Source organism: Pelobates fuscus, chromosome 9 (assembly GCF_036172605.1).
Source record: "Pelobates fuscus isolate aPelFus1 chromosome 9, aPelFus1.pri, whole genome shotgun sequence".
Taxonomy (NCBI): domain Eukaryota; kingdom Metazoa; phylum Chordata; class Amphibia; order Anura; family Pelobatidae; genus Pelobates; species Pelobates fuscus.
The window spans coordinates 68,322,875-68,336,866 of record NC_086325.1 but is presented as its reverse complement, the minus strand read 5'-3'; the positions used below and the strand labels follow the sequence as shown (position 1 = coordinate 68,336,866).

General features: G+C 44.2%; 1 protein-coding gene across 1 annotated transcript in view; it reads left to right on the top strand.

The window, feature by feature from the left end:
- Positions 1–13,992, top strand: part of DOCK11 (dedicator of cytokinesis 11) — a 293,614-nt gene that overhangs the window by 258,550 nt on the left and 21,072 nt on the right. Inside the window, exon 52 of the mRNA XM_063432045.1 lies at positions 13,669–13,769. Within this exon, the coding sequence (XP_063288115.1) occupies positions 13,669–13,769 (101 nt within the window). The remainder of the gene's footprint in view (positions 1–13,668; positions 13,770–13,992) is intronic.

Sequence of the window (13,992 nt, the reverse complement as noted above, 5' to 3'; positions counted from 1 at the left end):
CCCAAAAATCAATGTTCTGTGAGAACGGGAAGCAGCTCCATTTTTGGGGGGCCCCTTACACAGCTCAAGGTCTGGGTCCCAGGGTCCACCTTCACGTTCCACCAATGAGTTTGTTCACAGGGGGTGGAGTGTGTAGGGGATGTCCTGATATGTGTGTAAGGAATGCATTGTGCGAATCTGTGTTTGTATGTGTAAGGGCTGCAAGGTGTGATTCTGTGTATGTACGGGATGCAGTGTGTGCGTCTGTAAGGAGTGCATTGAGTGTGTGTACGGGGTGCATTGAGTGTGTGTAAGGAATGCATTGTGTGTTTCTGTGTGTGTAAGGATTGCATGATTGTGTGATTGTGTGTGTGTGTGCACGGGGTGCATTGTGTGTTCTGTGTGTGTAAGGGGTGGCATGATTGTGTGAGTGTGTGATGGATGTCAATCTCTCCCTCGTCACTCTCTCTCCCCCTCCCTTGTCACTCTTTCTCCCCCCCTCCCTCCCTGTTTCTTTCTTTCTCCCCCCCTCCCTCCCTGTTTCTTTCTTTCTCCCCCCTCCCTCCCTCCCTGTTTCTTTCTTTCTCCCCCCTCCCTCCCTGTTTCTTTCTCCCCCCCTCCATTTTTCTTTCTCCCCCCCTCCATTTTTCTTTCTCCCCCCCTCCCTTTTTCTTTCTCCCCCCTCCCTTTTTCTTTCTCCCCCCTCCCTTTTTCTTTCTCCCCCCTCCCTTTTTCTTTCTCCCCCCTCCCTTTTTCTTTCTCCCCCCTCCCTTTTTCTTTCTCCCCCTCCCTGTTTCTTTCTCCCCCCTCCCTGTTTCTTTCTCCCCCTCCCTGTTTCTTTCTCCCCCCTGTTTCTTTATCCTCCCTCCCTCCCTGTTTCTTTATCCCCCCTCCCTGTTTCTTTATCCCCCTCCCACCCTGTTCCTTTATCCCCCTCCCACCCTGTTCCTTTATCCCCCCTCCCTCCCTGTTTCTTTACCCCCTCATCCCTCCTGTTTCTTTCTCCCCCCCCTCCCTCCCTGTTTCTTTCTCCCCCCCTCCCTGTTTCTTTCTCCCCCTCCCTGTTTCTTTCTCCCCTCCCTCCCTGTTTCTTTCTCCCCTATTTCCCTGTTTCTTTCTCCCCCCTCCCTGTTTCTTTCTCCCCTCCCTCCCTGTTTCTTTCTCCCCCCTCCCTGTTTCTTTCTCCCCCTCCCTGTTTCTTTATCCCCCCTCCCTCCCTGTTTCTTTATCCCCCCTCCCTCCCTGTTTCTTTATCCCCCCTCCCACCCTGTTTCTTTATCCCCCCTCCCACCCTGTTTCTTTATCCCCCTCCCTGTTTCTTTATCCCCCCTCCCTCCCTGTTTCTTTATCCCCCCCTCCCTCCCTGTTTCTTTATCCCCCCTCCCCTCCCTGTTTCTTTATCCCCCCTCCCTCCCTGTTTCTTTATCCCCCCTCCCCTCCCTGTTTCTTTATCCCCCCCTCCCTCCATGTTTCTTTCTTCCCCCCTCCCCTACCTGTGTTGTAGCGTGGCCGAGCTCTGTACTGTCCGCGGGTACAGGGAGCTTTTGTTTCCTGTACCCGGCGGACTAACAGGAAGTGCACACTCAGTGTTCACTTCCTTTTAGTCCGGCCGGGTACAGGAGACAGATGCTCTCTGTACCGGCGGACAGTACAGGGCTCGGCCACGCTACATTGAGGGAGTGACAGGAGGGAGCGCTGAGCGCTTCCCTCCTGTCAGCCCTTCTCCTCTGGCTGCGCCCGGGCGGTGCGCCCTCATGGACGCACCAGCCTGGGCAGAGCTGCAGCCGCCTGAGGCTCTCTGCAGAGCGCTCGGGCGGCTGCAGCAAAAGGGGGGCCGGCGGAGCTGGGGGGGATTTCCCCATTACCTGTCCCCCCGCATGATTTGCTGGGGGGGATGCGTCCCCCCCATCCCCCCCGGTTCCTACGCCCATGAATATAAAGGTGACTTTCCAGGTTCACACATGTCAGACTCATCCTGAAACCCTTCTAGGCTGTAACACCAGCAGGCTTACACACTTACCCTGTAACATCTCCTTACTCATACACTCACCCTCCAATCTCACCAAGCTCATTTATCCACTCTAACCTCACTAAACTCACTTACTCACCCATTAACCTCACACACTCATCCTGCAACCCCACCAAACACACACTCATATACCTTGTAATCCAGTCACACACGTAACCCCAAACACACACACATACCTTGTAACCCAGTCACACACATACCTTGTAACCCAATCAAACACACACGCATACCTTGTAACCCAGTCACACACATACCTAGTAACCCAATCAAAGTCACACACATACCTTATAACCCAATCAAACACACACATATACCTTGTAACCCAATCAAAGTCCCACACATACCTTGTAACCCAATCAAACACACACACATGCCTTGTAACCCAGTCACACACATACCTTGTAACCCGATCAAACACACACATACCTTGTCACCCAGTCACACACACCCCTTGTAACCCAATCAAACACACACACATACCTTGTAACCCAGTCATACACATACCTTGTAACCCAATCAAACACACACACACATACCTTGTAACCCAGTCATACACATACCTTATAACCCAATCAAACTCACACACATACCTTGTAACCCAATCAAACTCACACACATACCTTGTAACCCAGTCACACACACACACCTTGTAACCCAATCAAACACACACACACACACACACACACACACATACCTTGTAACCCAATCAAACACACACATACCTTGTAACCCTGTCATACACATACCTTGTAACCCAATCAAAGTCACACACATAACTTGTAACCCAATAAAACTCACACACATACCTTGTAACCCAATCAAACACACACACATACCTTGTAACCAAGTCACACTCAACCACATACCATGTAACTCCACTAGGCTCTTAGGCATACATTGTAGCCACACACACACATACCTTTGTAACCAAATCCAACTTACACACATACCGTGTAACCCAATCAAACTTACACACATATCATGTAACTCCACTAGGCTCTCAGGCATACCTTGTAATCCATTCAAACACACACACATACGTACTGTGTACAAGGTGTGGGTAGCTACTGTGGATGAGTAGAAATTACAACAGACAGGGTTTCCCAGTCAACTTTGTTTCCTGAAACGTATGACTTTGTCAAGCAGTCAAGTGTTCCTAATACCTGCAGCTCTGAGACAGTACGATGGAATTTAATAACTAATCAGGTCAGTTCCACTGGGCTCTCCGCTTGATTAATTAATTGTTTACTGCAACATTTGAATTCTACATATTGCAGAGCCGCGCTTTTCCTGTGATGCCTACATTTTATGTGCCCAGGAAAATACTACAAATTTGACTACTCTTAAAATAGCTGGAAAAAGCCCTTAAAAATACAACTCACGTGTTATTTTAAAGGGATCATGTAGTTCTTCTCCACCTTTCCTGAAAAGATCTATCAATTTACATATATCAGTCTTACATTCAGTGCCAGCAGAGCATATATTTTAGGACTTTCAAATGCATTTAAACTATGTATTTTTAACATAGATATTAAATAGTTGGCAAACCCTTATATAACAGGCTAAATTCCTAGCAACAAGGTTACGAACAAGGTTACGAATATGCTGGACATGCATGGATTGTGAGAAAATAGGAGAATCCATTTCCATGGATTTACACTTTACCTAATCACATTCAGGTGTGTTTACATAGCAGATGATTAACCAGTGTGGGTGGCTCCCTTATTATATTCATTACAGTGCAAACTCCATTACAGTTGGCTGCATATTAAAAATATTTATATTGCTTTTTATTAACTTCCTGTCAATGCAAATTAGAGAAAAGGGAAAAGATTAGCTGTGGAATCAGATGACCAGGCATTTGTTACAGGCTTTGAATCGGTTATTAAAAATTGTGATTAACTGACAGCCAGACTAAAATGTAAGCATATAATAGCTGCTTTTTCACAGTCCTATACTTTCATCTAGCTTGGCCTAAATTTTACAAGTTATTTTTTTCTTTTTCAATCATTATACAGTATTAAATGTCACAAGTATTTGCACTTAATGTTAGAGTAAGCACATGTAACAGGGAGGGCTGTATATATATATATATATATATATATATATATATATATTTATATATATACATATTTATATATATACATAGAATGAGATGGGAGATAAGAACCATTTGGCCCATCTAATATTTGATCACTTGCTGATTTTGAACGTTTGCCTACTGACAAAGAAATGATCATTCTATAATTTTAATGGTAGGTGTATTTTAACAGTGAGAGTTAGAATAACGCCCCAAAAATCCAGAAAAATGCATGTCAAAAAAGTTATAAATTGATTTGCATTTCAATGAGTGAAATAAGTATTTGACCCCTTCGACTTAGTTTCTTGTAGTTGGCCACCAGGTTTGCACACATCTCAGGAGGGATTTTGTCCCACTCCTCTTTGCAGATCCTCTCCAAGCCTTTAAGGTTTCAAGGCTGATGTTTGGCAACTCGAACCTTCAGCTCCCTCCACAGATTTTCTAAGGGATTAAGGTCTGGGGACTGGCTAGGCCACTTCAGGACCTTAATGTGCTTCTTCTTGAACCACTCCTTTGTTGCCTTGGCTGTGTGTTTTGGGTCATTGTCATGCTGGAATACCCACCCACAACCCATTTTCAATGCCCTGGCTGAGGGAAGGAGGTTCTCACCCAAGATGTGACGGAACATGGCCCCATCCATCGTCTCTTTGATGCGGTGCAGATTTTCTGCACTGAAAAATACCCCCAAAGTATAATGTTTCCATCTCCATGTTTGACGGTGGGGATGGTGTTCTTGGGGTCATAGGCAGCATTCCTCCTCCTCCAAACACATTGAGTTGAGTTGATGCCAAAGAGTCTCTTTCACCCTGTTCTCCTTTGAATCATTCTAATGTTTATTGGCAAACTTAAGGTCCCCCTGCTCCAGAAAGCACTGTACATGTGCTTTCTGGAGCAGGGGGACCTTGTGGGCGCTGCAGGATTTCAGTCCTTCACGGCATAGTGTGTTACCAATTGTTTTCTTGGTGACTAAAGTTCCAGCTGCCTTAAGATCATCCCATGTAGTTCTGGCCTGATTCCTCATTTGCAAATAATCGCACCAACTGTTGTCACCTTCTCACCAAGCTGCTTGGCGATGGTCTTGTAGCCTATTCCAGCCTTGCATAGATCTACAATCTTCTCCCTGACATCCTTGGACAGCTCTTTGGGCATGGCCATGGTGGAGAGTTTGGAATCTGATTGATTGATTGTTTCTGTGGACAGGTGTATTTTATACAGGTAACAAGCTGAGATTAGGAGCACTCTCCTTAAGAGAGTGCTCCTAATCTCAGCTTGTTACTGTCAGGAGACCAAATGAGACCCAACACGCAGGATGTAATCGAAAAACATATACCGGACCTAAGAGTGGCCAGACTCTACGTTAGACAGCTAGAGAATAGTCAAGAAAAAGCCAGGGTTGAGGGAGACAGAAATCACAAAATTGAGGTATACAAGCCAAGTCAGGAAACCAGATATTAGGATAGTCAAGGTACGTGAGCCGAGTCAAAATAGGAGAATGGAGAGTAGTCAGGATAGCCGAAGTCAAAATGCAAAATAGAACAACCAGATGTAAAGCACTATTAGGAACTAACAAAAGAACCACAACAAAGCAACGTCCTATGTGTGAACCAGCCCTTTATAGGTTGGCTCTTTAAATTGGAAGACATGCCCCCAAAACGTTCAAATCTGGTCATTTTGGAGGGCCATGATGTAATTGGCATCATGTCATCGGCAGGTATGCAACGTGATGACGTCATTAGCGTCATGACGTTGGGGTGCACGTGCTACAGCGGTCAGCATTGGAACCACGGCCAGAAATGTGAGTGAGCATGGCAGTTACCTGTGTTAAAGACACTTGGGAGCCAGAAATCTTGCTGATTGATAGGGGATCAAATACTTATTTCACGCATTGACATGCAAATCAATGTATACCTTTTTGACGTGCATTTTTCTGCATCTTTTTTGTTATTCTGTCTCTCACTGTTAAAATACACCTACCATTAAAATTATAGACTGATCATTTCTTTGTCAGTGGGTAAACGTTCAAAATCAGCAGGGGATCAAATACTCTTTTCCCTCACTGTACTTTAATTAGTCCCTGGCCTTATCTTAAGTCTAGGATAGCCTTATGCCTATCCCACGCATGCTTAAACTCCCTCACTGTGCTACCCTCAACCACTTCAGCTGGAAGGCTATTCCATGCGTCCACTACCCTCTCTGTAAAGTAATACTTCCTGAAATTACTTTTAAACCTTTGCCCCTCTAATTTAAGACTATGTCCTCTTGTTGTGGTAGTATGTATGTATATGAATGAAGTCCCTGGAGTGCTTTTTCCCATTTGATATATATAATTAAATTGCTGATAAGCACCGGGCCATAACTAATATTTTACTGGAGTGCAAGCATTGGACAGTATTGAAATGAAAGCTCTGTTTCTCCCGAACGAAACAATATATATAATAAGTGTGGGTGCACTTAATGTGAAATAGGTAAATAATGGTTGAACAAACATATAGGAAAGAAGGAACAATGCTAAGGTAGTACCCCTTTAAGGGGGTAGTTTCCAAGCAAACTGGTAAGATTATAAGAGGAAACACAGATCTTAAATGAGCATTACCTAGGGCTTGGTTGGAGTCAGTAAAAAAAAATTAAGATTAATTAGAGGGGGTGGATTAATTAGAGGGGGGTGGATTAATTAGAGGGGGTGGATTAATTAAAGAGGGGTGGATTAATTAAAGGGGTGGTGGATTAATTATAGGGGGGTGGATTAATTAGAGGGGGTGGATTAATTACAGGGGGGTGGATTAAGTACAGGGGTGGGTTAATTACAGGGGGTGGATTTATTAAAGGGGTGGATTAATTAGAGTGGGGTGGATTCATTAAGGGGGGTGGATTCATTAAAGGGGGGTTCAATGTACATACCGGTACCGTAAATAAATAAGCCCTACCCTGAAAATAAGCCCTAGTGTGTTTGTTGTGACTAAAATTAATATAAGACCCGGTCTTATTTTCGGAGAAACACGGTAGCACTGTTGATGTAGGGATTTGGTATCGTGTTCCAATTAGCTAGCATTTCTTTTCTCCTTATACCTCTATCTATCATTAATTACTAGTATTAATAATCTTGTATTCAATTAATTTTTTCTACTGACTCCAACCAAGCCCTAGGTAATGCTCATTTAAGATCTGTGTTTCCTCTTATAATCTTACCAGTTTGCTTGGAAACTACCCCCTTAACCCCTTAACGCCGTAACGGCGTGCTATGCCGTCACGGGTTAAGTGGGCTTTAAAGCCGTTATGACGGCATAGCACGTCAGGTCCGCCGCGATCCGCTTTGGGAGGACTGCCTCACAGCCCAGGCAGCCCTCCCACGGCAAATCAGGCCCCCGGGGGCCATGTGATCGCTCTCAAAGAGCGATCACATGGCCCCCTATAGCTGGCTGTGGATCTGCCAGCAGGGGGACTGTTTGAAATATCAGACAGTCCCCCTGCTGGTGGGAAGTATACAAAATAAATAAAAGACAAGTGTAAAAATAAATTAAATATATTTTTATATATATATAATATGTATATATATTATATATATAATATATATACATATTATATATATGTAACGTCATACAAAGTGTATTTTAATATTAATATAAGTATATATATTAATATTAAAATACACTTAGAATGACGTTACATATATATAATATGTATATATATTATATATATAATAGATGTACATATATATATTATATATAAATACGTATAATTAAAATAATAAATAAATAAAATAATAAAATAAATTAATAAAATATTGAAACAAAATTTAATATAAATTATATATGCATATGTAATTTCATTCTAACTGTATTTTGTTATTAATATATATATATCGGTAACAAAATACACTTAGAATGACATTCTATATATATCTATATATATATAAAATACAAATAACCGCAAATATATATATATAGATAAATACATATAATTACATAAAAGATTACATTAGTATACACGTAGAATTTAAATACCTATAAATGCATATATATTAAAATTCTACATGTATATTTAAATAATCTTTTAACGTAATTATGTGATTTGATTAATTAAAATTTGATTGACATGCACGACAACACAGGGAGAAAGTGCAGAGAATTTAATTCGCAAGCACTATATTTGACCCTGTAACTCTCCAAGACACCATAAAACCTGTACATAGGGGGTACTGTTTTACTCGGGAGACTTCGCTGAACTCAAATATTCGTGTTTCAAACTGGTAAATTGTATTACAACGATGATATTTTAAGTAAAAGTGACGTTTTTTGCATTTTTTACAAGCGAACTGCACTTTTATGGTCTATATTATTGTTGTAATATGTTTTACTGTTTTAAAACACTAATATTTGTGTTTAGTGAAGTCTCCCGAGAATAACAGTACCCCCCATGTACAGGTTTTATGGTGTTTTGGAAAGTTAGAGAGTCACATATAAGGCTTGCATTTCATTTTTTTCACATTGAAATTTGCCAGATTGGTTATGTTGCTTTTGAGAGCGTATGGTAGCCCAGGAATGAGAATTACCCCCATGATGGCATACCATTTGCAAAAGTAGACAACCCGAGGTATTGCAAGTGGGGTATGTCCAGTCTTTCTTAGTAGCCACTTAGTCACAAACACTGGCCAAATATTCGTTTTTTGCTTTTTTCACACAAAAACAAATATGAATGCCAACTTTGGCCAGTGTTTGTGACTAAGTGGCTACTAAAAAAGACTAAACATACCCCACTTTCAATACCTTGGCTTGTCTACTTTTTCAAATGGTATGCCATTATGGGGGTAATTCTCATTCCTGGGCTACCACACCGTCTCAAAGGTAACATTACCAATCTGGCAAATTTCAATTTGAAAATGTAATGTTCTATATTTGACCCTGTAACTTTCCAAAACAACATAAAACCTGTTAATGGGGGTGTGGCGAAACCGACCTCGCCACGTGTCCTTGGAGGGGGCTGATTGCCCGCCTCTTGCCTTTGGACTATGGACCAGACTTTATGGGAATGTGATACCCCAGATAGCCATACCATGGAGCCTATTCATATAATGAAAGACTATGGGAAAGACTTTAGCTCCATGGCAATTGTGCTGTGTGAGTAGGATCTGCGCGCTATTCGGTAGTTTTGTGCGTGCAGATCCCAGCTATCTGGGGATAGGTGAAATGTCTGTGTGTTATGTGTAAATGTGACTTTATGTATTTTAAAGTGTTTTATGTTGTTTTGCAACCATGTGGTTAATGGAGTCTGCCTTTAGTCCTGGGTAATTGGATTACTTCTCCAATTAACTCCAGGGCAGAAGGGAGGAAACCAGGGTGCATTGTGGGGATGTTTTTCTGCCAGCCAGAAAGGAACAAAAGATACTTTTAGTAACTTTTAAACCCCTGGTCGGATCCATTTTTTAATATGTTGTTCCCCTGAATGGATTGATTGTGGATATGTATTTTTATGCGAATGTGATGTATATTTTGGGAGTTATGAATGTTGTGTAAAAACTGTATTTTCCCTACCTAGGATAATTGTATTTCCTGTGTGTACAGATAATTAGTTTACAGGTAGAGGGGAGGGCTATGTGTGGGATGTAACTATTGTGTGATTGGTTAATGTACGTTACTGTGTGTCCCTCCCCTTCATGGGAGCACCTAATAAAAAGGGCTGCAAGCTAGCAGCCAGAGAGTTCTATTTTTACCCTCAACTTGAGTCCTGTCTCTTATTGGGGGAATCTGCTACAAGGGATTGCTATGCTAGGCATATTCCCTTGCTATAATCACTGAGCTTTTGTAAGAGCTTGTTCCTGCTTCGTTCTGAAGGGAGATAGCTGCAGCCTGCAGTGCTTATGGTGTCTGGTGGAGTGCTTGGAGTCCTCTGGAAGCGCTAGGAGCATCTTTCAACGGAGGTACCCAGTCGGGGTGCCAGTTGATCCGTTACATTGGTGGCAAGCGGTGGGATGGCGTCCTAGTGCGAGGTAAAGCAGCTCAGAGACACTGTTTGGATTTACAAATTGAGGGCAACGCTAGCACTCGTGCAGCGCCCCTGGGAGCAGACAAGTATGGAAGGTTCTGGCTCTGGAGATGATTGGCTGGCCGAGGTGAGGCAGCGAGTGGCCGAGTATGGGGATGATATACCCATGGAGACACGCCGGGTGATCTGGAACCAGGTCATGGCTGAGCGAAACACAAGGCTGGACCGAGAATTCCGGTTGGCAAAAGAGAGGAAGTATGCTCAGCAGCAGGAGCGGTACAGCAGCCGAGTAGAGGCTGCATCCGAGGAGGTTAGCCGTCTTTCCCTGAGGCGGCGGGAAGAACCCGAAGTGGGGGTCCTCATAGACTGGTCCTGTGAGGAACCACAACAGGCAGGTAGAGATGGGACCAAGGTCTCTCCACCGGGCCCTTACTCACAAATGTTGCGGGGCCTCACGGATTGGTCCTGGGAAGACCCACAGATGGCAGGTGGAGATGGGACTGCGGTCTCTCTACCGGCCCTACAGGGATGCTGGGCAGTCGGCCCAGATCCCCAGCGGCAGTGTGCGTTACAGGGAGCTGAAGGTGCCGTTCTTGCTCCCCAGCGGCAGTCTACGGTGCAGGGAGAGGAGCCTGTTATCCCCTCTCCCCAGCGGCTGAAGGTGTGTAAGGGAGAGGAGTTTGTTATTCCCTCTCCCCAGCGGCAGCGCAGCTCACCAAGGGGAGACAGTAAGCCCCTCACCAGCGCAGATGGGACCGTGATCTCTGCGCCCTGCCTACAGGGAGTACAGAGGGTCAGCCCTGCTCCCCAGCGGCTGAAAGTGTGTAAAGGAGAGGAGTTTGTTACCCCCTCTCCCCAGCGGCAGCTTAGCACACCAAGGGTTGACAGTAAGCCCCACACCAGCGCAGATGGGACCGTGGTCTCTGCGCCCAAGTTACAGGGAGCTGAAGGGGCCGTCATCCCTCCCCAGCGGCAGTGTGATTTGTTGGGGATTGGGAGCCCAGTCTCCATTCCCCAGCGGCAGAGTATCCAGCAGGGAATGGAGAGCCCAGCCCCCTTTCCCCCACAGCAGGACTCTGTGCTGGGAGGAGAGACAGTCGGTCTCCCTCCGCAGAGACGGGAAGTATGCATGGGAGAGGAGATTATTACCACCTCTCCCCAGCGGCGGATCATTAATGTACAGGGAATAGAGAGCCCAGTCTCCATTCCCCAGCGGCAGAGTGTTCTAATGGGAGAGGAGCTGGTTACCACCTCTCCCCAGCGGCAGCTTAATGTACCAGGGGGAGACTGTAAGCCCCACACCTGTGCAGATGGGACCGTGGTCTCTGCACTTCCAGTACAGGGGGTAGGGACGGTCGGTCCTGCCCCCCCACAACAGGGCTGTTTAGCCAAAGGGGAGACAGTCTGTCTCCAGCAGCAGAGCTGTGTAACTAAAGGGGAGACAGTCGGTCTCCAGCAGCAGAGCTGTGTAACTCAAGGGGAGACAGTCGGTCTCCAGCAGCAGAGCGGTGTATTTAAAGGGGAGACAGTCGGTCTCCAGCAACCAGGCTCCAACCAGACTACTCCCGTGGTAGTGCTGGCAACAGGACAGAGTACCGCTGGTCTCTGCCCCCTCAGCAACCTACCAAGGCAGCCTACCAGTCCCCCACACAGCCGTGGTGAGGCACCTGAACCTGGACAAGATTCTCCCTCACCCAGGTGTAGTAACTGTTTATTGTGGGTGGGCTGCTCTGCTGTTTCTGTCTTGTGGGTGGGCTGCTGGACTAACAAGGGCACTGACCGGCAGGAGGTCAAGTACCCTGTTAGTCTGGGGGGTAAAGGGGAGAAGTGTGGCGAAACCGACCTCGCCACGTGTCCTTGGAGGGGGCTGATTGCCCGCCTCTTGCCTTTGGACTATGGACCAGACTTTATGGGAATGTGATACCCCAGATAGCCATACCATGGAGCCTATTCATATAATGAAAGACTATGGGAAAGACTTTAGCTCCATGGCAATTGTGCTGTGTGAGTAGGATCTGCGCGCTATTCGGTAGTTTTGTGCGTGCAGATCCCAGCTATCTGGGGATAGGTGAAATGTCTGTGTGTTATGTGTAAATGTGACTTTATGTATTTTAAAGTGTTTTATGTTGTTTTGCAACCATGTGGTTAATGGAGTCTGCCTTTAGTCCTGGGTAATTGGATTACTTCTCCAATTAACTCCAGGGCAGAAGGGAGGAAACCAGGGTGCATTGTGGGGATGTTTTTCTGCCAGCCAGAAAGGAACAAAAGATACTTTTAGTAACTTTTAAACCCCTGGTCGGATCCATTTTTTAATATGTTGTTCCCCTGAATGGATTGATTGTGGATATGTATTTTTATGTGAATGTGATGTATGGTTTTAAAGTTATGAAAGTTGTGTAAAAGTATATTTTACTCTGTATGCATAATGGGATTATGTGTCACACTAAGGGGAGGGGATGTGTGGGAGGTAACATCTATGTCATTGGTTCTTTTATGCCTCCCCCTGGGTGTGGCCTGTATGTGTGAGTTGGAAATAAAAGCCAGACTGGGTGTCCCAGTCTAGAGTTCCTGTTTTAACCTCAAAGTGATGTGTCGTCTCATTATTGGGGGAAGGATTTATTGTATGCTGTTCCAGTTGACTGCTAGGGGTACAAGCCTATTCGTATGGTTCCTATTCAATGGTCTACAGCATTCATACGCTTGGGAGAATTTAAAGGTTTTCTCGGATTCGGTGATTGTGGTGTCTGCCAGAGTGCTTGGAGTCCTCAGGAAGCACTAGGAGCATCCATTAACGGAGGTACCCAGTCGGGGTGCCAGTGGATCCGTTACAGGGGGGTACTGTTGTACTCGTGAGACATCGCTGATTACAAATATGTGCATTTTTTTGCAGTAAAACCTAACAGTATTATGACATTCACAGTTAAAATGTCAGATAGAAATGCAAATTTAAAAAAAAATCTTATTTTCTCACATTTTTTTTACTTTTATTCATAATAAATGATGTTCCATATATGAATAGTTAATGATAGATTAAAGCCCTGTTTCTCCTGAACAAAATGATATATAATAAGTGTGGGTGCATATAATTTGAAAGAGGGGAACTACGGGTGAACAGACATATAGCGCAAATTCCAGTTTTTGTTTACGTTTTGTTTTGATCAGAACGTGCACTATTGACTCCGTCCTGAAGGGGTTAAAGGGGTACTACCTTAGCATTGTTCATTTTTTCCTATATTTATAATAAAGGGTTCAAGCCCATAATTGGTGGAACTGGTACCACCCATTCTGACCTATTTCCCTAGCCATTGATTTAATGATTGTTGATCAAAGACGAAGGGAAATTTCTCTCCTTATTATTTTTATTGAGCAAACATATAGCTCAAATTCTAGGTTTTGTTTTGGTTCAGAACTCGGATAGCTGTCTCCGTCCTTGAGTGGTTAACATGCACCAGGGTTATCTGTTTATATAGTCTGCTCTTTTCTTTTAATAGCAACAATATATCAAGAATTGAGCTGGAGAGCCTGCATGCAGTTTATTTGTCATTGTAGTTAGTGATCTGCGTTCTGTGCAATAACAAAAGCAATTGTCTTTTTTTTCTAGGTAAATGCTGGTCCTCTTGCCTATGCCAGAGCGTTCCTTGATGACAGCCGCTCTAGCAAGTATCCCAGTAAAAAGATTAAAGAACTAAAGGATATATTCAAGTATGTGTATAAAGTTCTGTTCGTAACCGCTTAACCATTTTTTCCACTGCCTGTAACAGGCTGTTGTATAGATACTAGGTCACTTTCTGGTGTGAAGAAAAAAATTGTATCAGAAAACAAAATTTCTGTTTTTTTTTAGAGAATATATTGATTTGTGTGGTTCCTTTAGGATCCTTGCCATACCTGCTTACCAGGATGTTGTATAGACACTAGGTTTCCTGCT